We start from the raw sequence: 24,003 nt of genomic DNA on the forward strand, positions 1-24,003 counted from the left end.
TGAATTACGTATTAGTAACTATGAATAAGTTATACTAGTATTGTGTCTATAAGGAAGCACTAATAGAAAGCTAAGCATGATCAAGGTTATTCGATATTCAATACAAACTAATCATAATATTTATGTAGTTTATATGTAACTAAGAAAAAAAAGATTGGCCCAGTACAGTCAGGATACTAAACATTTTCAAACTATCACTATAGAAAATAAGTGATGTATTGTTTGAAAATGTAGTTTAATTAACTGTCAATAAATTTTGTGTATCAGTCAACACTATTTTGTTATTGTATTAATTTTTAGTTCTCGTGATGCATGCATGCTATAACCACATATATGCATTTGTTATTTTTTATGTATTCTAACTTGACGACTATGAAACTCTAACTGGCTTCATGGATTTTGAATCGAGGGTATCAAATTCACACTATAAACGAGTTAATTAATTAATTATTTAATTTATTTATTGCGTATGTCCTTATTTAATTTGGACTATTTGTAACGTTTTTGGCATTTTATCTATACTATTTTCCACTAAATTTGGGATTTTCCGCCGACATGCATTTAATCAACCATTTTATTAATTATTAATTATTAATTAAAAGTTCTTTTATGAAGATTATTTAATTGATATATTGTTTTTTTATCACGTAAATACGAAAATTGGGGTGAGGAATCACAATCATACAACATAAAGACCACAAATTAGGGTTTGTTTGGGAAACGTAAACAAGGAAAAATTTGACTTACATTGCCAATTTTTGCAAGTTTTTACGTCTAGAATTGTCACCCTTTAGTTACGGAACCAAAAATATATATTATAAAAGTGTATCGTTGACAAAATTCTAATACTCCAACTAATTTGACATCAGAGGAAATTTTGGACCTTCTTTTTTAAAACTGAAGAATCTGTCGCAAGTAAGAAACACCTAATCTATTATGTAGTAGCCAAACATTCATACCCAGTGGAAGGCCATCTAGAATATGAAGTCCTGTATGAAAGCTATACGTATAATGGGAGAGAAAATCTGCAGCAAAATTACCTTGAACTTTGCACAAAAACGAACACTTATCCGTGTGGAATGTGGGCTGCAAAGGACTTTTCGAATGTTGTACGAGCGAGAAACGGGACCGGAGATCTTGAACCCAAACACGATATGAGCAAATCTAATTAGACAAGATTTATTAGTACTACAAAATAGCTATCTCAATCTATATGTATATGTATAGAGTGTGAGATGATACATAGAACAAAAGCATAGCCCCATAAATTAAACATAAGAGATGGGCTTTTGACAAAACTATACATGTCTATCTCAACTCCCATGGCTTCTTAATTATTCCAATCTATTCTAATTAAACATGATAATTAATAAACTCAAAAATATCTATCAGCATATACTGGATTAGCACAATCAACAACAGATCGAAGATCCCCCCAATCTGCGTGCCTCAGAAACTCATTGATGTCACTATACATACTGTAACTTGCAGAAGAGGAATGATGATGATGATGTTGCACATTCATCAAGCTCTCAACACTTGTGCTTGTCTCAGGTGTTACTACTAATTGCTTCTTTGTAAGCGGAGCGTTGAAGCTTATATAGCTTCCGCCGCTTCGCCCGTCGCACGACTCCACGCTGCACGTCTCCGAGCTCGCGGAGGCGTTGCTCGGCCTCTTCGCCGCCGCCATTTCCTTCCAGTCCGGCACGCACTTCCTGTAGGAGGTGCCGCGCTTTAGTATGCGGCACAACGTCCACACTTCCTGCGTGATTAAATTGAGTTAGTGAAATGCGAATCCTGCTTTTTATATTAGTTTTATAATTTTATAATAAAATATAGTAATATGGTGTCTATTTGTTAAAAAAATAATAAAAGTTAAATCAGGCATTACATAGGGATGATGAAGCGAAGTTCAATTAGTAAGACGCTTCTCCTCTGTTCAATAGGTCAGGAAACAAAAAATCTCAAAACAGAAAAACGGGGGAGTATATATAATGTGGTATAAGAATGGTTGACGGCTATTGGACTAAAAAAATGAATGATTCAAAAGTATATACGGGTTAAAAAAATCCGACTCCCCAGGGCAATTTTCGAATGATTTGGAGAAGAGTGATATTTTATGTGTGTGAAGAGAGAACTGAAATGATTATATAAATATATTTATTAAATGATTTGAAGAACGATGTTGCAAAAAGAAAAAAAAATATTTATATCGGTGCAAAGAGAGAACTGATATAGTTATAAAAGTATGAGGGCTCTTACCGCTTCCTGTTTGGCCCCGGAGTCGTGGGGGCCGGGGAGGCGGAACTCATGCATCATCCAATCAGTCTTGGTGCCCTTACCGGCCGAGCCGCGGTAGTAGACGAGAGACTTCTTAAGGCCAATGCATTCGCGGCCCGACGAGTAAATAGGGCGGTCGATCCCGGTCGCCTTCCAAAAACCCGACCGCGTCACCCTATTCGGCCTCATGCTGTTCTTGTACTTCCTCCCTCTTCTACAGAAGAAGTACCACTCCTTCTCCCCCGCGCCGCCGCCTCCCGATTCTGCAAAAACCCCCCAAATCCATCATCTATCAATCCCACAAACTCATAAATTTGATCATCACCTCTAATCAATTAAAAAAAACAACATACTTGGAAGATCCCACGGGTCGAATTTGTAGATATCGACGTGCTTGATTAGGTCGAGCCGGATGGGGCGCTTTTCGACCTTGCGCCTGAGATAGAAGCCGACGAGCTCTTCATCGGTCGGGTGGAACCGGAAGCCGGGAAGCTGCAAGTCTTCTTCCTCTTCCTTGGAGGAGAAAGTGATGCTCATGTTCTCTACTTCTTCCATGATTGAATCAATAACTAATTTATTTTCAACAAAGGTATAGTGTATATATGTATAATATGTAGAGACAATTAATCACCTTTTTTCCTTTTGGTTGAATTTTCAGTGTGAATGGAACTTAATATCTACTTGAGGTTCACCTTTGATATCTTGTGCATACATATATATACAAGATTAATGCATGTATTATGTCACAATCAATGGTGTGTGGGCGAATATATAATATTTTATTTGGTCAAGTCAAGAGTATTGACTTGCGCCATCCATGGTCCTGATGTTTTTGATTTTGGAAGATGGAAGAAGTCTTTAATTGCACTTAATTGTGACATCACCAGCAATACTATTTTGGTTTTCAATTTCCACATTAAAGACCAAAATTGAATGGCATTATTTATTTTTCTGTGGTAATTATAACATCAATATCGATCTAATTTGGTGCTACTACTAATTCAACCAACTGCCGACGCCACTGTGGAACTGGGATCGACTTCTATTTTTTAATTGGAAATATTTTAGTACGGGATATTGACATTTAATATCATGAAATTTTCAAAAAGTTGGATTTTTCCCACGAACTTTAAAATTGGCAAATAATATCATGAATTTTACCCCGAGTTTGTATTTTCCCATGACATGTTATTTTAATAGATTGATGAACAATTTTGGAGGGTTTGCTTCAAGAGAAACTATCTTCTAAGATTGAAAAACTTGAAGTTCTCAAAATTGTTGTCGAGAAATTACAAAAAAAAAAAATCTGTATCATAATATTATTTGTGGGAATTTTTTCATTCGTGAGAAAAAACAAACCCGGGATAAAGTTCGTGATATTATTTGTCAGTTTTAAAGTTTGTGGGAAAAACCCAACTTTTGAAAGTTTCATGATATTTAGATATATCCCTTTTAGTACTAAAAGTGAGCCAATTAACTAAGAAGGAAATGAAAATAATTATACAATAATCAATCCTAACTAAGTTATCCGAAAATATCAGTCTCACTAATTAAGCTGGAATACTTAATCTGATGTGCTAGAGTTTGATATAATACTTGAAAGTGGAGTAAATTTTTGTTAATTCTTGTTAGATTTTGATCATTGAAGTGGTCATCATGATCACGAAGCTATGTCTTTTCTTTCTTTTTTCTAAAAATGTATACTTAAATCATGCTCAATTAAAAAGACTTCGTTGAGAGTTTTTTAACGGTGCGGCGGTGCCTTTGAATTGTTCAACTTCACAAATGCCAAGTTCATATTTTTTGATAGAAAAATAAAATTCTATTCAAAATCAATACTAGTATATAAAATTTTTTTTATACAATGAAAAGCTTAAGCCAAAAGAAAATTTGAAACCAAATTTAAATTAACAGTATGCTAATTCCACGAGCAAAAGAAAGACAACTCAAAAGGTCTATTTTCAAAGAAAGACCAACTCCAAAGCAGCAAGGGGTAAAGAATCTTTACATAGACCCAATCCAAACAACAGAGATGAAAAAGATAAAATCAAAGAAATAAAAAGAGAGCAGTAAGAATCTATACTTATATAGTCCACATCTATAGCACTCAAATCAGTGAGGTAATTAGAGAAATTTGGGACACTAGTTTCTAATTAATCCATTTGATTCGAATCCTTGGACAGTCAATATACATATATAGGTGACGTTCGGTTGTCATAACTAAGTATCATGAGACTATTCATTTAGGATTAAGTTATGGGATTATTTTAGTTGAAGGAGAGAGACTATGACTAATTATCATGAGACTATCCGTCTAGGATTAAGTTATAGGGTTTTATCTTATGAACCAAACATGATACATCTTTAATCATGAGATTTAATCTTGGTAACCGAATACCCCCATAATCTATACATATAGGTAGTGTTTGGTTGCCTAGATAAATAGTGCCAAGATATATAATTTAGGATTAAGTTGTGAGTTTAATTTAGTTGGAGGGGGTTGGCTATGACTAATTATCACATGATTATTCATCTAGGATTAAGTTGTAAGATTAATCTAATGAACCAAACACACTACATATTTAATCTCGAGATACAATTTTGCAAACCGAACAACCCCTGATAAAATGCAAATTCTATTACAAACTTCAAACTCCACAACACAGTGTCAACACATTGTAAAATTTTAAGATTTTGATGTCAACACAACGTCAACCGTTGATATTGTGTTGATATTTTTTATTAATGTTATTTTATTATATGTTGACATTTTCTAATGGACCAGATTATAACTTAAAAATTTATACGATATTTAAAATTGCATTTGATTACATCATTTTATAGAGTTTACATTTGATTATATACTTTGAATCATATTAATTTTAGTAACGCATATATTTTCTTTTTTACTTTTCTCCTTGATAGTGACGAGGGATATACATCATAACTTTTGGTACTTATTACTGAATTATAATTATATTACTAGTATTTAAAATATGGTGGGATCCGCACATTGAAAATATAGAGCTAACTTGCAAATTAATTGCTAATTTTCAAATTCCGAAAAGATGTCAACACAAGGCTTTCCCAAATCAAAGATTTCGAATATGCAAAAAAGAAATCTGCAACCCTGATTCAAATATTAATACTTCCTTCCCCTTAATGTCTTGAATTGTAACATGCAACATTTTCGTGTTATTTATTTAAATTAATATTTATTTTCCACAATATATTGTTTTTGTACCACCTTTTTCAAGGCCTTCGAGAAGGCGCACACCATTGAGAGGGATAGGGAAAAAGACTAGTGATTTAGTGTTTGAAGATAAAAGGGTTGCTTGTGCCATAAAATTCTCGTTGATCATGATGGTTTAATTTTCTCCATTTATTTAATTGCTTATTATTGTGGTTTATTGCTATAATTCTTAAAACTAGTTTTTGATATTGTGTGAATTGTGATCAAAATTAAAATGGTGAAAAGTCAAAGTCTAGAACAAAATTTTGACTCTGAAGTTCCCCTCTGACCCGGATGATCGATCGGCCTTGGTCTTCTAATTGCCAACATCTGAATAGTATTTATATTTTTTTTGTTATTTTTCAAAATTTATTTCATATGATAATCGACTGAATGGGACAGTCAAATTAATTGCTACATTTTCCTACTTAAATTACGAAAACTAAACTAAATTATAGTAACTTCCAAAATTATTATTATTATTGTCGAAATTTATAAGCTAATTAAGACCCAGACTCGGACATAAAATACAAGAATTAATATTCATTAAGCGGTGTGTAATAAAAAAATTAATTAAGAATATAAACAGAAAAGTTCATCAGGTTTGAGTCGATTATGCAATTTAATGGTAAAATTGAGACATTACAAGATTCACTTTAACGAGAGGTCTTGGTTTCGATTTATACTTGCATGAGTGTAGTGTAACACATTATTTTTTCTCATTTACTTTACGCTCTCTTACTTTATTATCTCTTCATATCTCTGCTTTTTTTATTTTTTACTTTATTCTTTATTTAGTACATAAATACTTAACATAATTTTTCTTATATCACATGCTGAAAACTTCTCTACTACTGCGGAACGGAGGGAGTATAATTTACCACACTTATGTGATTATGTGATGATGTATTGGTCCCACTTTATAATAGTAATATTTTAATTAAAATAAGTAAGTAGTATATACTTTGTGTATTTCTAAAAATGAAAATGTACGAATCGTACATTTTGTTGTATCAATTTAGTATGTTGCATGCATATATACATACATACATTTTGTATATCTTCATCACATTTAAAGATAAGATATTCACTTCAAAAATCAACACCACAATTTGTTAGCTGCAAATATTAAGGTCCTATTTTTTCATAAATTATGCCGAGAAATTAACAGTGTGTAAACAGTGACATAATATAACAAGCCACTACCTGCGTGGTAGTTTAATATATTTGGAGGTCATAGTTAAAATATACTCCCTCTTCCATTCTTGGCAGCACGAGTTTTAAGAAATGTTAAGAAAATTTGGTGGAAAAAAGTTAGTGGAATAAGGATCTCACTTGTATATATTAGTTTTAAATGAAATGTGAGTAGAATTAGTTGGTGGAAGATGAGACCCTATTACCATTTAGGGTAAAAGTGAACCGGGACTCCTATTCATAGACGGACTAAAATAGAAAAATTAGACTCCTATTCACGGACAGAGGGAGTAATAAACTATCATTGTGAGATGATGTCTAATGGGATGATGACAATACCGAAAAAGTCTAGCATATGTTACAATGTCTAATGGGATGATCCTTATATAGTTATATTTGAATTTTTAAAATTATAGTGTAAGAGGGACTCTCCAGTGCGCGTGATGAGATAGACAACAAGTAGGTTACAATCTCGAACGGGATATAGTCTTTTTTTTATTAAAAATAATTATAGTGTAAGAGAGACTCTTTCGTATACATACGCACCGTAGCCTGTGGGTGCGTGGATTTTGCAAAAGAACATGAGTAGGAGGCGGCGGTGCAAGAGGGGGGAGGCGAAGACGATATAGAACGGGGAGAAGGTGGCAGTATTGGAGGCAGGGACGGATGTACATGCAACATACAAGGGGCAAATGCCCCACCTCAAAAAAATTCATTAGTGCTATATTGATCATTATTTTTAATTTTTTTTTAAAATACCATTATAAATGTCCCTTCTAAAATCCTTAAAATGTCTTTGTATGGAATTTTGCCCCACCTATACAGAATTTCTGGATCTGTTCCTGGTTGGAGGCGAAGATAAAGGAAGGAGGGAGGAGGAGCCAAGGGATGTGAAGGACGGACATGGGGTTCGAGCAGGAGTGGATGGGGATGCGCCCACCATGGGGGTCGAGTGAGAGTTTTTTCATATTGTAATTGACAATTAACCTAAAATTTCCACACTAATTTAGTCATTAACCCAAACTTGGTTCGTCAAATATCATTTAATGCTATAACACTTTCGTGCATATATGTCAATATGTGTGTGAGGAATATGATGTACAAATTCGAATGCAATTTTCTACTCTACTCTAAATCTAATGCACTAACCCATCAATTTATGATGTAAGAGCATTTCATTTTATTACAATGACGTGAATTCATATTGATCGCTATTAGATGAGGCTCGACAAAGTTCACGTGCTCGATTTTAAATTAATACTACATCAAAAGAATTGATAGTGTGTCTAATCATGTCGACATAATTTCATCTTATATATCACATCCTTGGTAAAATAGAATGATCATGATTGTTTTGTTTTGTTTTAATCAAGATATATGTTTAAATAAAATATTTTCTAACTTATATTTAAAAAAACTCTCAATTATACATAATCTACCTAAAAAACTCTCAATTATATTTAAAAAAAACTCTCCATTATTGGATTATATCCAATAAAATGTAAAAATCAAACTTTTCACAAAGGTAAATTCTTTTGAAAAGAAAATACAATTTAGAGATATTTTCTGAAAATTATAAAATTCGTTAAGCAAAACTTCATTGTCCTTCACCTTTTTTATTTAATTTTATTTTATGTTAACAAAGACCAAGACTTTATGTTCGTTTAGTTAAATGGTAATGAACCTACATGTAACAAGATAGATTTGATCTATAGATGATAAATAGAATTCTATTTAATAATTAGATCACCTCATGTGACTTGATTTATGAGGCGTTTGGGTTTTTTTAAAAAATAAAATTAAATTAAGGTGTTAGATTTACAAAATAAGTTTTTGGAACTTTGGATGATTATTGTGCATTTAGAATATGAGTAAAGATTAATATTTAATTGTAATAACTCATTTAAATGACTTCTTTCCAATATAAAATTGCATTTCTCATAAAAGTTGAAAGAAAAGAGCTTAGAGATCGATCATTTCTATTTTTGCGACCTAAAATATGAATTTCAATATTCCTTAGTTACCTTTAAAATGGATGATTTTCGAGGAGCATTTTGAACCTAAGAGTTCTAATTAATATCAAAATAAAGCAAGCTTGATTTATACAGTATATTAATAAGCTCATGAACTTAAGATGTGTTTTAGCTAAGTATAATTAGGCGTTGTTTTAGAAGTATTATTGTTATTTTTTTACATATGAATGTCATTTTAGAACTTCGACCCCAACCCAAAACTTTTGCTAATTTTTCTTCCTAGTTTACTAAACTGATGGAGTAGTAATTAATTAGTAATTAATTTTGTTTATTAATGTTGACTATTTCCTCACTAATAATTAATTAAGTTTATAATATATTAATTCTTTTAAACTTATTTCGTAATATATAGTTCTTTGAGTACTTAATATATAAAGCATACTTTCGAAAATAACTCAAACTTATTATATTACAATTTAGAAAATCTATTACTAAAACCCACTAACTAATTAAATGCAAGAAAAAGACATTATATGTACGTCGTTGTTCGCCACAGCCACTGCGTCAACTCTCTTGTACTTGTTGGATGGAGTCCTAGTACTACTATTCTATCAAAATTGAATTTATACTCATTAATTTTGTGTTCTTATAAAATTATAATTTGAATTTTGACTCTGTAGCGATTTTTAATTTCAAATATAATATAATTACATATAAATATGATTAATTTATCTATATTTTCACTTTATAGCCCATATAAAATTTGTGAAAAGATTTTTCATCAAACTTTCACGATTTCGTATTGAGGATATCCCTAAACTAACCTTTTTCATATTTTTAAATTAATAGTATTAATTAGACATGGCATAAAAATCAGCCATTAGATGGAAAAAAATCAATGGCTTGGGATTTGTTTTCTGTTTTACGATTCATATCCAATCATTTGTACACGTGGACGAATAATAAGCTGCCACGTGGCAAAAAAAACCCCCAAAAAAGACGGTCAGCAATATGTTGTACACTATACATCAATTTTCTTGGACAACAATATCCAACACACTAGACAGCTGTCTAGTGCATTGAATATTGCTGTATAGCGTTTATAATATTGTTGTATAAGTAGTGTCACGGTGTCACTTTAAGAGGGATTGTCATTTTAACACAAACCTACGTCCCTATATATATATATTCATAAATTTTGATGAAATATATGAATAGCTCTACAAAATTTATAAACTATAAATTATTGATAATGTGATTTACACAAGTAAATAACTTTGTGTATATTCCATAACTAATTACACTCTAGTCCAAAATGTCATATATATCTCTAATGATGTTTACTCGTATGCTATTTTATTGACATGTGTTAACAATGTTGTTTCATTCGATGGATGTATGTGTTTACGTGATTGAGATATAAAAGTACAATTGGAATTCATATCCCTATATAATTATTTTATTACACACACTACTATAATTGTTTGACAAAATATATGTAATATTAATTGATATTATGCAAATGTACGTATTTAACTAGAAGTCTAGAATTTAATTATATGATTATGAACTATGAACTTATACTTCTTCTCAGTTTGCATTATGATTACAAAATTGAAAATTTATTGCAAATGGAGTACGTTTTTTAGGAAATTAAAATTATTCTTAGAAGCTTTAACATGATAATCTGCATAAAATTTGGATCAATTTCTAGGATTAGCCTTTTGTGGACCATATATAATCACATAAATTACCCCAAAAAGTTGTGTGAAGGCAAGATTCGAATTCAAATTCATATATAACGGCATATAATTAATGGTCTCATAACATACCAAATATAATATTTTTTTGATTATGTAGTACTTATATCAATCCGAAACAAAATCTTAGCATATCATTTTAATATCGCTACATGTATCATAATTATAGTAAAATAGTGAAATTAATTCATTGCAGTCAGAAATGCAATGAATCTTCCCAGTCGTGTAGTAGTTGTATTATTTTTCAACAGCAGCCCCCTTTTATCATTTACCAAACCAAATATGCTTGACTGAAATTAATTCCAATAATGCACAGAAACATCTTCAGAAGAAAAAAGATAATGTATATATTTTTTTGATGCATTTAGAAGGGCTAAAAACCAGAAATGGCGAGCAGAGGTACGACGTATAAAAGAGATTCAACGTGCTACCAAAAACAACAAAGTAATAACTGACAAAAAGACCTATAAAAACCACTAGAAAAATGAAAAATATTACAAGTCTTTAATTTGAAAATGAAAAATGTTACATGCCCTTTCCCCTCACATTTCACCCCGAACTCATATTTTTATTCTATAATAATTATTTTACATTGAAGTTGTAATAAGATTTGTTTTTTAATTATGAAGAAATAAATTTAATTTATCCAGTAATTAATTATTTAACAATTGTTGATATTGTTTAACAGAACTATTATATTTACTTGTATCACAAATTGATCGAACATAGTTTGATTTTTTGTATTAAATGTATATATCTCAAATCAAATGAAATATAGCCATATTAGTATTTGGTCTTAAAAGTAGCTCCAAAATAAAAAAGAGTATTTACTTAATTTGAAAGAATATCATTCAAATTTTAAATAAGTATAATACGTAAATAATTTCCAAAAATATGGAGTAAATAATTATTATAGAATAAAACTAAATTTATTTCTTCATAATTGGAAACGAAATTTTATTACAATCTCCAACCTAAAATAACTAGAGAATTAAAAGATACTACTAAATATATGAAAAAAAAGATGCATGGTGTTATTTTTTTATTTTTCAAAGACCTAACAGTAATTTTTTTTTTCCCAATGACTTAAAATATTACAAGACTCCACTTTTGAAAAACTAAATTTGAAGCTTACTCTAGTATACTACTATTTGTATTTACGTAGCCAACGACTGATGTACTAAGTACTCCTACTATTTATTTTATGATTATGAAAAATAGTTATATATATCGATGTGAAGAATTAAGTAATTGAATAAAGTGTAAATTTGGAACTATGAAATACTAAGAGCATCCACGATGATGGCTAGCGCACCGGCTAGCTGATTCGCGTCGCTAGCCGGTCGGCTAGCCGAACCATTGTAATCGGCCAGCGGCTTTTCGGCGAAAAAACCGGCGAGCTCTAGCCGATTTGTGGGCGCTAGCCGATCCGCTAGCCTTCATTGCGGACTCAATTTCAGCTAGCCGATTGCAATTTTTTTAATGTATTTTTTATGCATTTTTTTATTTATTGCATTTTTAATGCATTTTTTATTGCATTTTCCCGTATCTGTGTCGTAAATTTAATTCCGTATTTTGCGTGATTGTAATTTATGTAATTTTTTAATCAATGTACCTTTTTTTTTATTTAAATGAAATTAATGAATTTTCCCGCATATGTCTCGTAAATTTATTTCCATAATTTGTCATAAATTTAATTCCGTAAATTGAATTATTTTTATTGCGGTTAGCCTGTGGCTAGCTTTAGGCTAGCCTATTTGCTTAAAATGATAATGTGACAGGTGGACTTTTAGTGCTGATGACGTGGCAGGAAGAGAGAGTGGCTAGCCTATGGCTGATCTAAAGCAATTGTGGATGCTTTAATGGAACAATTTATATCATTAAATAATATTTCTAAAGCAACCAGTCTTGATGCCCGTGCCAAGACTTTTTCCCAAGTCGAAAATGTCACATTGAATAGTTATGTACTTTAATTAGTGTGTATAATTGAATCAGACATTATATTAAATGAAAAGACAATGAAAAGGTCAAAGTCTATAGAGTCAATGCACTAGGATACGTACATATCGATGTTACCTTACATTAATTTCTATGTGATATTATGAGATTGGTTTGGAATTTTTGGCATAAAAATCATTTTCTTGGATCCCTGCATTTCTTCGGGAAACGTCAAAGGTGCCAATTTTATTTTATTTTAAGGTACTAAACTTATAATAAGAACCGCACTTCTACACGTAACGACATACTCTACGTTAGATTTTGTTTGATTACTAGTAATTGTAAAGAGAAAACTAAATTTTTAGTCTTTGAACATTATATTTCATTATTCTTTAAATATTAGTAGACGTTCCTAGCCATAGATATAATATTATTGGAGGGATATTTTTCACTTTTGGGACCAAAATACCCTCCAAACCATAAGAATTACTCCCTCCGTTCTGGATAATTTGGGTCACTTTGACAGGGCACAGATTTTAAGAATTGTAATGAAAAGTGGGTTGAAAAAATTAATGTAATATGAGTCCTACCTTTATATATTAGTTTTATAATAAAATGTGAGTACGAATGAGTTAGTGGAATATATGGTCCACTACCAAAAATGGTAAAAGTGAAGTGTGACAAATTATGTGGGACAGACCGAAATGAAAAACTGGGACGAATTATTCGGGACGGAGGGAGTATCTTTTAAACTTTTTCGTGAGATTGAGAACCATAACTTTAGTTTATTCATTTCTTTTAAGTATGTGCAATTATTTGCCACATACTTTAACGACTTTCCTTGGAGAATACATCAGAAATTAATGAACCAATTGCAGCGAAAATGACAATTTACTTTCATAAAAAAGATACTCCCTCTGTTCCATTGAATATGACTCACTTTCCTTTTTAGTTTGTCCCAATTAAGATGACCAATTACTTAAAATGGAAACACTTTTATCTCTACTTTATTCTCCATCTCTTACTTTACTCTCTCCTCTCAACACACAAAATAAATTTGCATAAAATCCCGTGCCGCCCAAGAAATAGGTCATCTTCCTTGGGACGGAGGGAGTAATAGATACTCCATTCATCCTTTAAAAGTATAAATTATTTTTTTAGTATATCCTTTAAAATTTTAACTTTTTAATATAATTTTTTTTTTCTCCCTAATGAAATGACTTATTTTTCACTAATAATATTTTAATATTTTTTTCTTTTATCTCTTTGCTACTTTACGAATTATGCATTAAAATTTGAATTATTTCAAAATTCATAATTTTAAGAGGTGGAATAGTATCAACTACTACTCCCTCCGTCCCACAAAGATTGTCCCACTTTGATCGGGCACGGGTTTTAAGAAATGTAATGGAAAGTGAGTTGAAAAAGGTAGTGGAATGTGGATCCTACTTTTATATATTAGTTTTATAATAAAATGTGAGTAGGAATGAGTTAGTGGAATATGGGGTCCACTACCAAAAATGGTAAAAAGTGAAATGGGACAAACTTTGTGGGACGGACCAAAATGAAAAAATGGGACAATCTTTGTGGGACGGAGGGAGTATTATAGTAGTATAAGGGTATTTTGATCTTTAAAAGGTACAAAAATCCTTCCAATAATATTATATCAATGTCAAGACATGTCTAGTGATATTTTTAAAGAATAGATACTACAAACAGTATTAGCGCAATGTCCATGGACTGAAAATATATTTCACTCTATTCTAAAATCTATAAGGCAATTCGATAGTATGAAAGTGTTAGGGTGCCACCACCTCTTAAAATAACACTATACCACCATTCCTAGCCAATCATTTGTACACGTGGAGGAATAGTAAACTGCCACGTGGAAAAAACTTAAAAAGACAGCCAACAATATGTTGTACACTATACAACAATTTTTCTCGGCAAACAATATCCAACACGATATACAACAATCTATAGATTGCTGTGTAGCGTTTATAATATTGCTGTGTCGTGTTTATAATATTGCTGTATAAGTGATATCACGGTGTCACTTTAAGATGTGTTGTCATTTTAACACAAACCTTGGATAGTATACTTAAATAGAGTATTTTTCAAATCATGCAATTCCACTCAAGGATATGCACAAAATATTTTGGCATGAGCTATACATTCGAACTTTCAAAATTTAAATTTCGAGACTAATTTATTTTGTGGATCAAATGTCCATCATCGTGTCAATACTTATATGAACACTTGCATTAAATCAAATATAAATAATCTTACTTGAAGCATTAGGACTGCACTTTTATTTGTCTGAATCTTGCTCCTTATAAAAAATTATTACCAACAACAATTTGGCATTTTTGTATGATGATTCAAGACCTCTTCCTAATTCAAATTTTCAACATCGACAAAACAAAATAGATGCACACAAGAATGTTGAACAGACCAAATCATACTCAACCAACATTCCATAAAACAAATTCACTAATATAATTAAACATCTGTCGCAACTCATACAAATTCTAGTCATTCTAAAAACAAAAAAGTTTTTAATTAGTTTATGCAAACACCATAGTCAAAGAATAGTTTAAAATTTGCCACGGCCTGCAAAAGATTCCCCCAAATCTTGTACTCCATCTGTTCCATAGTAATAGAGTCATTTTGTCATTTTAGTACGTTCCATAGTAATAGAGTCATTTCCCTTTTTAGTAAAAGTCAACACATTTTTCCACACCTGCTTTACTCTCTCTTACTTTTTTCTCTCTTCATCTCTCTACCTTTTTCATTTTCCACTTTATTCTCTCTTTACTTTAACTCACCTAACACAATTTTTTTAATCTCCGTGCCGAAAAGAAATGCCTCCATTACTATGGAACAGAGGGAGTACATTAATTAGTATCAACACTGTCTCCTACATAATCCACATATAACAAGTCCGGTCTCCGTGAAGAAAGACCGGGTCCAGACTACATACCCGTTCCACGAGCAGCTAATGTATGCGGTCATAAACCAAAAGAAGCACAACTTATTGCATCCGGACTCTACGAAGACCATGTTTCGAATACTAGAACAGTATTTGTACCACATAGCCTCTAAAATGACTAATTCCGAGACGTTCTCATTTATTATGGTGGACATAATCTACAACATGATGTTTGATGATGGACTATGGATAATACAGATAGAGTACTACTATAATGCAATGTTTAAAATGAATAGAACTAACCATCGTTCATCGAGTCAAGCTCTCGTGAACTCCGTTTGCAGATATATCTACAGTTATTCGCATGTAAACCCCAAATTGCCGAGGATAAAGTGTGCATCCTTATAACTTGCAAATTTAATCTGTGTTTGGCATCACTTCTTGTCCCACGGAAATCCAAGCATCTTGGTCGATAAAATCGCATAATCTTAACAATATTCCAAAATATATCTTCCCCTGTGACATTGGAACGACAATCTAGAATGTAGTCGTGTACTAACCGAGAACAATAATATTGCTATATAGAATTGATCATGCTGACCTTTAGTCGTCTGTAAGATGCTAAAGTGGCTAACGGTTCGTTGGACCTCTGCACTGTCCCGGCTGTAGAGGTCATATTGATCATATGGCAACGGTTGCAACCACCCAAGGACTGCACGTGTCAATCTTGTCGAATATGAGCACTAGAACTTTTACAATATGATAATATAATCAAAGAAACAAGATTCATTCGACACTAACGGAGTTGTGATGTTAAAGGAAAAGTGGACTATGCAATAAAAACATAAAAAGTACACCAAAAATTACCTTGAAGTTACTCTCTCCAATCTTCAAACTCTTCCAACCATCTTCGGCATAGGGTTTACCACCAGAGACGACAATATTTGGACGGAACCTCATTGGATTAATTTCAGCTGGCTGGTTAAGTGAGTCGTTACGCAACTCTGTTGACAAAAAAAATGAAGCGACTTAACCACAGAAAGCATGATTTGGAAATATGGAAAAGAAAAATTTAAGATGGGGAGAAAAGCACAGCGACGTACTTGATCTTATTCTGCTGTTGAGATCTGATACACTTTCTTCCAATAATAGCAAAAACTGAGCTTCGTTGACAAAATTCAATCTAGTCTCGAAATCTCTGCACATCCCTACTATACACTGCTCCCTGTTTGGCAGCGTCTGATTTTGGACAGCATAGCTTCTGACAAGGGTGCAAGGGCGACCGACAGCATTGCTAAACCAAATGTCGATTTCATTCCAGTAGCCTCCAACTTCATATCTAGACAGGAAAATTGATTTCAATTTTAGTGACCCTTTTAGTTATTAACATCCTTAGGAATATACGATTTATACGATGAATTGTAGTTTAGCATGGAGACAGATATTCGTGTCAGGATCAGCAATAGTAAGCGATAAGTGTGGGCAATACACTCAGTCACGTTATCCATTAAACGAAAACAAATCATCCTTTAGATGATGTGCCTATCATCCTTCGAGTAACCATTTAAAACACGTGGAGAGAGATGTCAGATGAGCATGTGATTATATGCAAAATGTTTTACCTGAAACAGAAATTTCATACCTTTGAGAATGTATTTCCATCACTTCTCGTTTACCTATACATTGAGCTGAAGAAAGCTCTATCTGCATTTTTTCTTTGCAATGGGGAGATTCAACAATAAGCAGTCCTAATTTTAGATCGACCAACGTGCTGATTAAACCCATTTCAGGAACCTGAAATCCAAAAAGTTGAATTAATAATGGTAGCAGAATATAAGTCATCCACGAAAAGAGAAAAGAAATGAGAAAAGCTATACAGGTCTAAGTTCATAATGTTTCGTTCAAGAAAGACAAAACAAAAAAGAGCACATCGTATTTAAATAACTGCCACCACTCGAGTTGTGAGCAAATAACTACTGAGAGAAAGAAAAGTACACGTAAAACTAAGCAGGGATAGATCTCACACAACACTAAAACATTGTTAGGCACTCTTATCAGTTCATGCATAATACATGCTAACTGGCCTTCCATCTCCCTTAAGTCAAATGCTACTAAGAACTAAAAGCGAGAAATATGTGATCAAGAAGTCTATCGTTAAATGCAAGAGCTCCAAAAATATTAAAACTCACCTTCTTCTGGGTCAAAATTTCTCCATTGAAGCTCTTGAGAAGCCATTCCCTATCATGCAACAATCCTGAATTTTTTTTGTGGACGCACAGAATTCAGAAACATACACTAAAACATAAAATTAACGTAACATTCTCTGTCTAAGGGTTAAAAAATATCATTCCGAAGCAATTTCAAAGCCAATTAAACCATTATGTCATTCTTAGAAATAATTTCCATCTCTATTACCAAATACATATAGAAGAGTGAGACCAGAATACATCTTGCTTCAAGCTAAAAGCAATTTAGATATAATACCAGTATTACTTAAAGGCCAGCTCCCCACACTGAAGCCAGCACAAGATTTGATGGGATAAACAGTGATTGATTTGAGGAAGTATCTTGAAGTCCTTTCAACCCCTGCATAACAACACAACAGCTTGTCAACAGAAGATGCGATGCAGTTGTGCTATAGCTAGTCAAATTATAAACCACCTTCAGTTGCAGAATAAGGTCTTTCCCCAGTTATATTATGTGTCATTTGGGGCACAAATGAACTCTTGATGAACTTCAAAAGCTTCTGCGCATTAGTATAAGAGGTATTGTCATATGGGGGGCAAAAACGAAGAGACGCAGTTCGAATCTATATGAATTTATCACCACTATCTCATAAAGAGTAGTGTTAAGTAGTGTCAGTTTTAAGATGTTACATTTAGATCATGGTATCAATTTAACCAGGAAGCAACACCATTACCCATAAAACCATAATATCTACAATGTGAACTTGTAGCGAACTATTAGTGAACAATAGTGACATAATTTTGTAGTTTCTTCCGTTAAAACAAATAAACTGAGATCGGCCACATGCAAACCACATAAACCTCGTTGAAAGCAAAATCTAAGAACAAATTAATTTACAGCTTGGCATCGAATGGACAACATAATTCCACAGATCCAGAAAAGTATACCATGGCATCTTCAAATGTTGACATGTAACCAAATGACACCCTAACTGCTCCAGTTGGTTTGCCATTCAATATGTCATGATCATCCCAGCAAACATGTCCTGCCTGAATTTAAAAAATATACAGTCTCCAACTAGATTTTGTTTATATAACAAGTTAATAGATGGTGAAGTAACCAGTGTATACCTCAATGTTAGAAACAAGATCCGAATGAGACAACCCAAGATGTTTTGCACATGCACCAGGATTACAAAAGCACCCTGTCTAAAAAACACATCAGAGATCTTCAAAACGCTTGTACTCAGAGAAACATATCCTATTTTCCTTAACAAAAACCAATGAAAACTTTATATTTTAAAATTACACATCTCCTGTATAGATCTTTACCACCCACAAAAATGGAAACAATTAGGAAAAAACTCAACAATTCCATAACATTTTAGAACTGTTCAAGCCACAAAATGCAAGATTATTGATTGTTTGATATGAACATAAGGATCTTTAAATGTCATGGCATCAAACTACAATCTTTTAACTAATGCAAAATTGAAGGTAAAAATATTAAGCGTATCCTGATACAGAGGTTGAGCTCAACAGTCTTACCCTCAACTGGATATTGGACAAGGATGCCAACTTTTCCACCTCTCGATAGCCAAACCAAGATCCGTCAGGTCTTTTCAGGTTAAATGAAATTACAGGACCCATTGAATCGAACAATGACTGAAGGAAGATAATTTATAACCAGAGTAAGCAAAAGTAATAGAGACAATATCATAATGCTCAACCACTTTGCAGCAAGTCAAAGGAGAAGGTAAGGTTTGAGTTAATGGTATAGAGTTACATTCTAATTTCATATAAAATGATGACTAACCTCATTATCATTAATGCCATACAATATGCAAACACAATTTCCGTTCTCATGCCTCAGCTTCAGCAATGCATTCCTAACGTATGAGGCAAGTGAGCTTGTGTGCCTTAAGAGATGAAAGCCCAATTATTATAATGATCTGAAAGGTATACAAGTAACATGAAAAAAAAAGCAATTTAAAGGTGAAATGAGTAAATCCCATATTATCCAATACAGCTAAATTCAAACTCAGTTACTCGGAAGCAATATCTCGAATGTCACAAATCAAATTAGATGGCAGTCATGCATGTTCACTGGTGTTGGTGATAAGGACAAGTTCTGTGGCACCTGGAAATAGCAGGCATGGTTAATGTGTTAAGAACTTTGAATCCATGATGAAGGGATGCAATGCTGAGAAAAGATACGGTGCCATCCTCAAAGTATTCCTCAACACCGTCTCTTCTTTGGTAGAAGTCTATATCTGCGATAGATGCAGCCACTGTGCCTAAAGAAATTGGAAAGTTAAGAGTGCATCAACCAGATGTGATTATAACTTGGAGAAAAATGAAAAAATATGTACCTCCGCTGAAATAGGTCTTCTTCAATAACTTAACCGACTCTGTAACAATATTTTTTGGAGGGGGAGGGATTTCTGTTAGATTGTTGCACTTTCCAAGAATTTCAAGTTTATATCATTCTTCTTAGGAAAGTCTACCGTTTCGAGCAATAAGAGCTCCAATTCCAGTTGGATATCCAAATAGCTGAGGGAACAAAATAATAATGAGAAAAGCAACAGCACTCATGACAACATACACGATATATCATAAATACCTTATAAAATGAGACGACTACAAAATCTGCCTTGTATTTTGACAAATCAGGAGGGCATGTTGAACTTCCTTTTGCAGCATCAATCAGGACCATCCAGTGCCCACTGTTCACAGATATCAAGCATGAATCTCCAGCTATAAAATCGTTATATTCCAAACACACAACATGTTTTTCCATTTCATAGATCTCATTCACTCAAGTTCAGCAGATGCAGAAACACAAAGATCTCATCATTAGTAAAGCTTGCAGTCAATGACAGCATACACCATCTCCATGGTTTTTGCTTCATAAACATCGAATGAAGAGCGGCCCTCAAGTAAAAAAAAATCAATGTCTAGTCATAAAATGATTAAATACCTCTGAGTTGGAAAAGTTCCTGGTATTTGACAAGAACCTTCCTTTATAGAATTAACCAGATCAAGGTTGAATCTAAGACCCGAGAAGTTGCACTCCGACGGAAATGCAAATAAATTGTATGTCTCACCTGTAAAACGCATTTACACGCATAGAACAACATTAGGTGATTATAACAGCATAGTTTTTACTAACACTATATAATTCTCATATCTGTTAAGTGATTCAGAGAACTGTAGCTCTTAGTACTGGTTCCTGATATCGATAGGCACTTCTAAGAAACTACTATATGTTACCGCTAAAAAACTCACCCTTGTAAATATTACAAACTGGTAAAAAAGTTAGACAAAGATTTCGATTGAGGATTGTCTGTGAATATGAGCTCCTGTTTAAATTATGGTAAAAACTCGATTTCTCCACTGCTTCATATGATGCCATATCTAATTGGATAAAGAAGGAACTTTCACTGTATAATAGTACAAGATAAACTAGCAAATTTTGTTGTGATTATGTCAAGAATAACTCAACTGGTTTCATCTATTTTCCCGCAGTCAGTTTCGCCTCTCCTTTGTACAGTGTGTGGTACAATCTTAATGCCAGATTTCCTACCACTCATTGCATCAGACTCAGTAATATCTTCAATGTCAACTGCAATGGCTGCAGCACCTTGTCTAAGGGCATACCTAATGAAAAACATTAAGGAAGAAAATATCTAAAACACAAGTAGTATCAAATATGGAACTGGAACACGAAAAATGCAGTGCATCCAACCATCCTCATCAGTCCAGGCCGTTCAAATTTGAAAATAAGCCGTTAAATTATTTAAACCATTCAACAAGAAGGATACTCTCTGATCCCAAGAACGCTGTTGTGATTCTCCATTGTGTACACATAATTACTCCCACGGCTCCATGGAAATGTCTCACCAACAAGTTTTAACGAAGATGTCGCCCCAGAGGTGAATATACATTTGTACTCTCTCGGAGATGCATTAAAGAAACTAAGGACCTGCACCAATTTTCAAACAACCCCTCAAATATTATGCAAAAATGAAAATCAACACAAAATCCCGGAACTCTAAATTGCAAGCAAAAAACAGATATCACGATAAGGCCTCACCTGCTGACGAACCTCCCCAACAATGTCGCTGGTTGTCACACTGCAACTACTCTGGCTATCTATAGTTTTAGTTTAAGAATCACATCCATATATTCAAAATTCAAGTCCAAAGAGAGAGCCAATCATCACTTCACTAAAACGAAGCGAAGGATACGGGGATTTCCATACAGAGTAGAGCTCAAGTCCTTAAAAACGCCCTGCATTTGCGATTCGGAATATAAAGTTGCTCCAGCATGATCCAAGTATACTACATCTACACAGCCCAACCAACACTAGAATCAAGAACCACAAAAACATAATCCAAAAAACATTCTTTTCTTTCTTCAAGACTCCGACTTTCTTAATGTCATCAACATCACAATCACAAAACAGAGAAAAAAAATGAACTCCAAATCGTATTCAGCTGAATAACATCAAAATTCTCACTCTTGGTGAATAATCAAGTATGCCTAGTGCTCATTTCCTTGATGGTCACAATACACTCTACATAAAATTCAGCCCGAAAATTGAAATAAAATAAAGAGAAGAAGGGGGAAAAGGTTAAACCATTCAATCGCTTAAAATCATTAGCTCTGATTTGATCAATGTTGTGGAGTGCATTTGGATAACCATAATCTCCACCGAACTCCTTCAAGAACCGCTCCTTGTCGAATTCGCCATCCATCTTTCAGCTCAAAAAGTAGTATCAAGGAAATTGAGCTAAACCAAACCAGTTAATCAGATGAAGCAACGCTGTCACATAACAAGGAAAACAAGATTCTTTTTTATTTTATTTTTGGGTATGAAGATTCTTGAATTCCAAATTAATGTTGTAAGTCGGTGTGTGTTTATTGGGCCGTTTCCAAAAATGGGCTTTTTTTGCAGCCTTACTCCATTTAAATGTCTCCACTATTCTGCAAATATTTTAGTTTGTTACGCTAAAATGACTGATAAATACTCCCTCCGTCCACGATTAAGAGTCCTATTTCTAAATGGCGCGAATTTTAAGAAATATTAATAAAAGTGAGTGGAACAAAGTTAGTGGAATATGAGTCCCACTTGTATATATTAGTTTTAAATGATATGTGAGTGGAATGAGTTAGTGGAATGCGGAGTCTCTTTACCATTTATGGTAATTATGAACCGGGACTCTTATTCGTGGACGGACCAAAATGGAAAAACGAGACTCTTATTCGTGGACGGAGGGAGTAAATTTCATTGAAAAAAATTAAACTTCATTAATTTTGTTTTCTACTATTATGATAGAAGACTACATTTTGCTTTTTGTTTTGCGATTTCTTCTTGTAGTAGTGATTGGTGATAGTATCTTAGAAAGAATAAAATATAAAAAATTACCAGACTTATTCAAAGAGTGGAGTGATTTTCATGATATGAATTGATTAGCTCCAACATTACATGATTATGGAGTATATATAGATAGTTCGTGTATTAAATTTACAGGTCGCACTAATGTTTTAATGTGAACTATTAACCACTAATAAATTAAAGTAGAGAGGTTTTAACAACACAATTAATGAGTTATTTTTAACCCTATTTTATTCTTATAATATGATACATGCCATGTAATACTAGTATAATCATGCAAGGAGAAGATGCGCATAATTTGAAATAATTCTATAATAACTGAAATTTGAAAGTAATCAATAAAAATATTATGTTTAGTAGTAAATCCTTACAAGTTGATAAATCATCAACTAGAATAGCTATTGGGTCTAATTAGTGACTGAAATTTCTACCCTCTGCACCCTTTACCATTTCTCTACATATGATGTAAAACTCAATTTGGATTAGTGTTATCAAAAGATACATATAAAGTGCATGGTTCTATTAGCAGTACTTCCTCCGTCCCATGTTACTCGCACTTTTTATTTTAGGCCGTAAATTTGGAATTAATTTTTTAGTGTAATTAAATTAGAATTTTAAGTGTAATGAGACATCACTTAATAAAAGAGCTCTTAACTTAAACTAACATATTAATTAAATGCATTAATTCTAACTTAAACTATAAATGGTGTAAGGAGTTTGTGACGAGCCGAAAAACAACAGTGCGAATAACATGGGACGGAGGAAGGGAGTACTATAGAAGGAATGGTTTTGTACCTAATATATTTAGAGAGAAATACATGTAGTTGGGGCGTCACGTGAATTAGAAACTTAGGTCTTCCGATAATAATTATATATATGGAGTAATATTTGAGGGACCAATCAACACTATACTAAACATATAGTGGTATCAACAACACAAGTCGCCATCAGCTTCATGGTTCGTACTATTATTTTTCCATATAGTCAACTCCCATAATATTTAATTTGCACATACCATAAATAGAATCTGCTGCATCTTTAACAAAACCTCATTTTCAAGCCATGAAAAATGAGGAGATTACTTTCAATAAGCATCAAGATTTTGCC

General features: G+C 32.8%; 2 protein-coding genes across 5 annotated transcripts; both read right to left on the reverse strand.

Moving 5' to 3' along the window:
• Positions 1 to 1,137: 1,137 nt before the first annotated feature.
• On the reverse strand, positions 1,138 to 2,961 carry LOC125223844 (transcription factor JUNGBRUNNEN 1-like). The gene is made up of 3 exons (XM_048127140.2): positions 2,634 to 2,961; positions 2,263 to 2,543; positions 1,138 to 1,762 (listed from the first exon to the last, which is right to left on the reverse strand). Exons 1-3 carry the CDS (start codon positions 2,833 to 2,835, stop codon positions 1,376 to 1,378), a joined length of 870 nt encoding a protein of 289 aa, XP_047983097.1. The 5' UTR covers positions 2,836 to 2,961; the 3' UTR covers positions 1,138 to 1,375.
• A 12,518-nt stretch (positions 2,962 to 15,479) lies between these two features.
• On the reverse strand, positions 15,480 to 22,360 carry ABA3 (molybdenum cofactor sulfurase (LOS5) (ABA3)). Of its 4 annotated transcripts, none has more exons than XR_007176658.2 (23): positions 22,138 to 22,360; positions 21,746 to 21,844; positions 21,592 to 21,650; positions 21,320 to 21,480; positions 21,001 to 21,155; positions 20,784 to 20,912; positions 20,476 to 20,602; positions 20,119 to 20,221; positions 20,003 to 20,048; positions 19,868 to 19,906; positions 19,636 to 19,792; positions 19,312 to 19,414; positions 19,044 to 19,160; positions 18,627 to 18,704; positions 18,444 to 18,545; positions 17,971 to 18,055; positions 17,794 to 17,895; positions 17,499 to 17,563; positions 16,952 to 17,103; positions 16,413 to 16,648; positions 16,177 to 16,313; positions 15,911 to 16,035; positions 15,480 to 15,825 (listed from the first exon to the last, which is right to left on the reverse strand). XR_007176658.2 is itself a non-coding variant. In XM_048126006.2 (23 exons), exons 1-23 carry the CDS (start codon positions 22,253 to 22,255, stop codon positions 15,727 to 15,729), a joined length of 2,580 nt encoding a protein of 859 aa, XP_047981963.1. In that variant the 5' UTR covers positions 22,256 to 22,359; the 3' UTR covers positions 15,480 to 15,726. The 4 variants fall into 4 exon arrangements, 3 of the variants coding, with proteins under 3 accessions (XP_047981963.1, XP_047981966.1, XP_047981965.1); XM_048126006.2 differs by having other exon boundaries at positions 15,911 to 16,021; positions 22,138 to 22,359; XM_048126009.2 differs by having other exon boundaries at positions 15,911 to 16,021; positions 21,746 to 21,788; positions 22,138 to 22,263.
• Positions 22,361 to 24,003: the final 1,643 nt, after the last annotated feature.

This window comes from Salvia hispanica, chromosome 1 (assembly GCF_029641045.1).
Source record: "Salvia hispanica isolate PSC_SH4W2 chromosome 1, Shi_PSC_v1, whole genome shotgun sequence".
Lineage (NCBI taxonomy): Eukaryota > Viridiplantae > Streptophyta > Magnoliopsida > Lamiales > Lamiaceae > Salvia > Salvia hispanica.

Coding starts and splice junctions, on each gene's coding strand:
- LOC125223844 (XM_048127140.2), bottom strand. CDS start 2,835: ATGGAAGAAGTAGAGAACATGAGCATCACTTTCTCCTCCAAGGAAGAG. Junction 2,544..2,633: donor CGACCCGTGGGATCTTCCAA/GTATGTTGTTTT, acceptor GGGTTTTTGCAG/AATCGGGAGGCGGCGGCGCG. Junction 1,763..2,262: donor CCGGGGCCAAACAGGAAGCG/GTAAGAGCCCTC, acceptor TTAATCACGCAG/GAAGTGTGGACGTTGTGCCG.
- ABA3 (XM_048126006.2), bottom strand. CDS start 22,255: ATGGATGGCGAATTCGACAAGGAGCGGTTCTTGAAGGAGTTCGGTGGA. Junction 19,907..20,002: donor AGCTCTTATTGCTCGAAACG/GTAGACTTTCCT, acceptor ATATTGTTACAG/AGTCGGTTAAGTTATTGAAG. Junction 17,564..17,793: donor CTGGCCTTTAAGTAATACTG/GTATTATATCTA, acceptor AAAAAAATTCAG/GATTGTTGCATGATAGGGAA.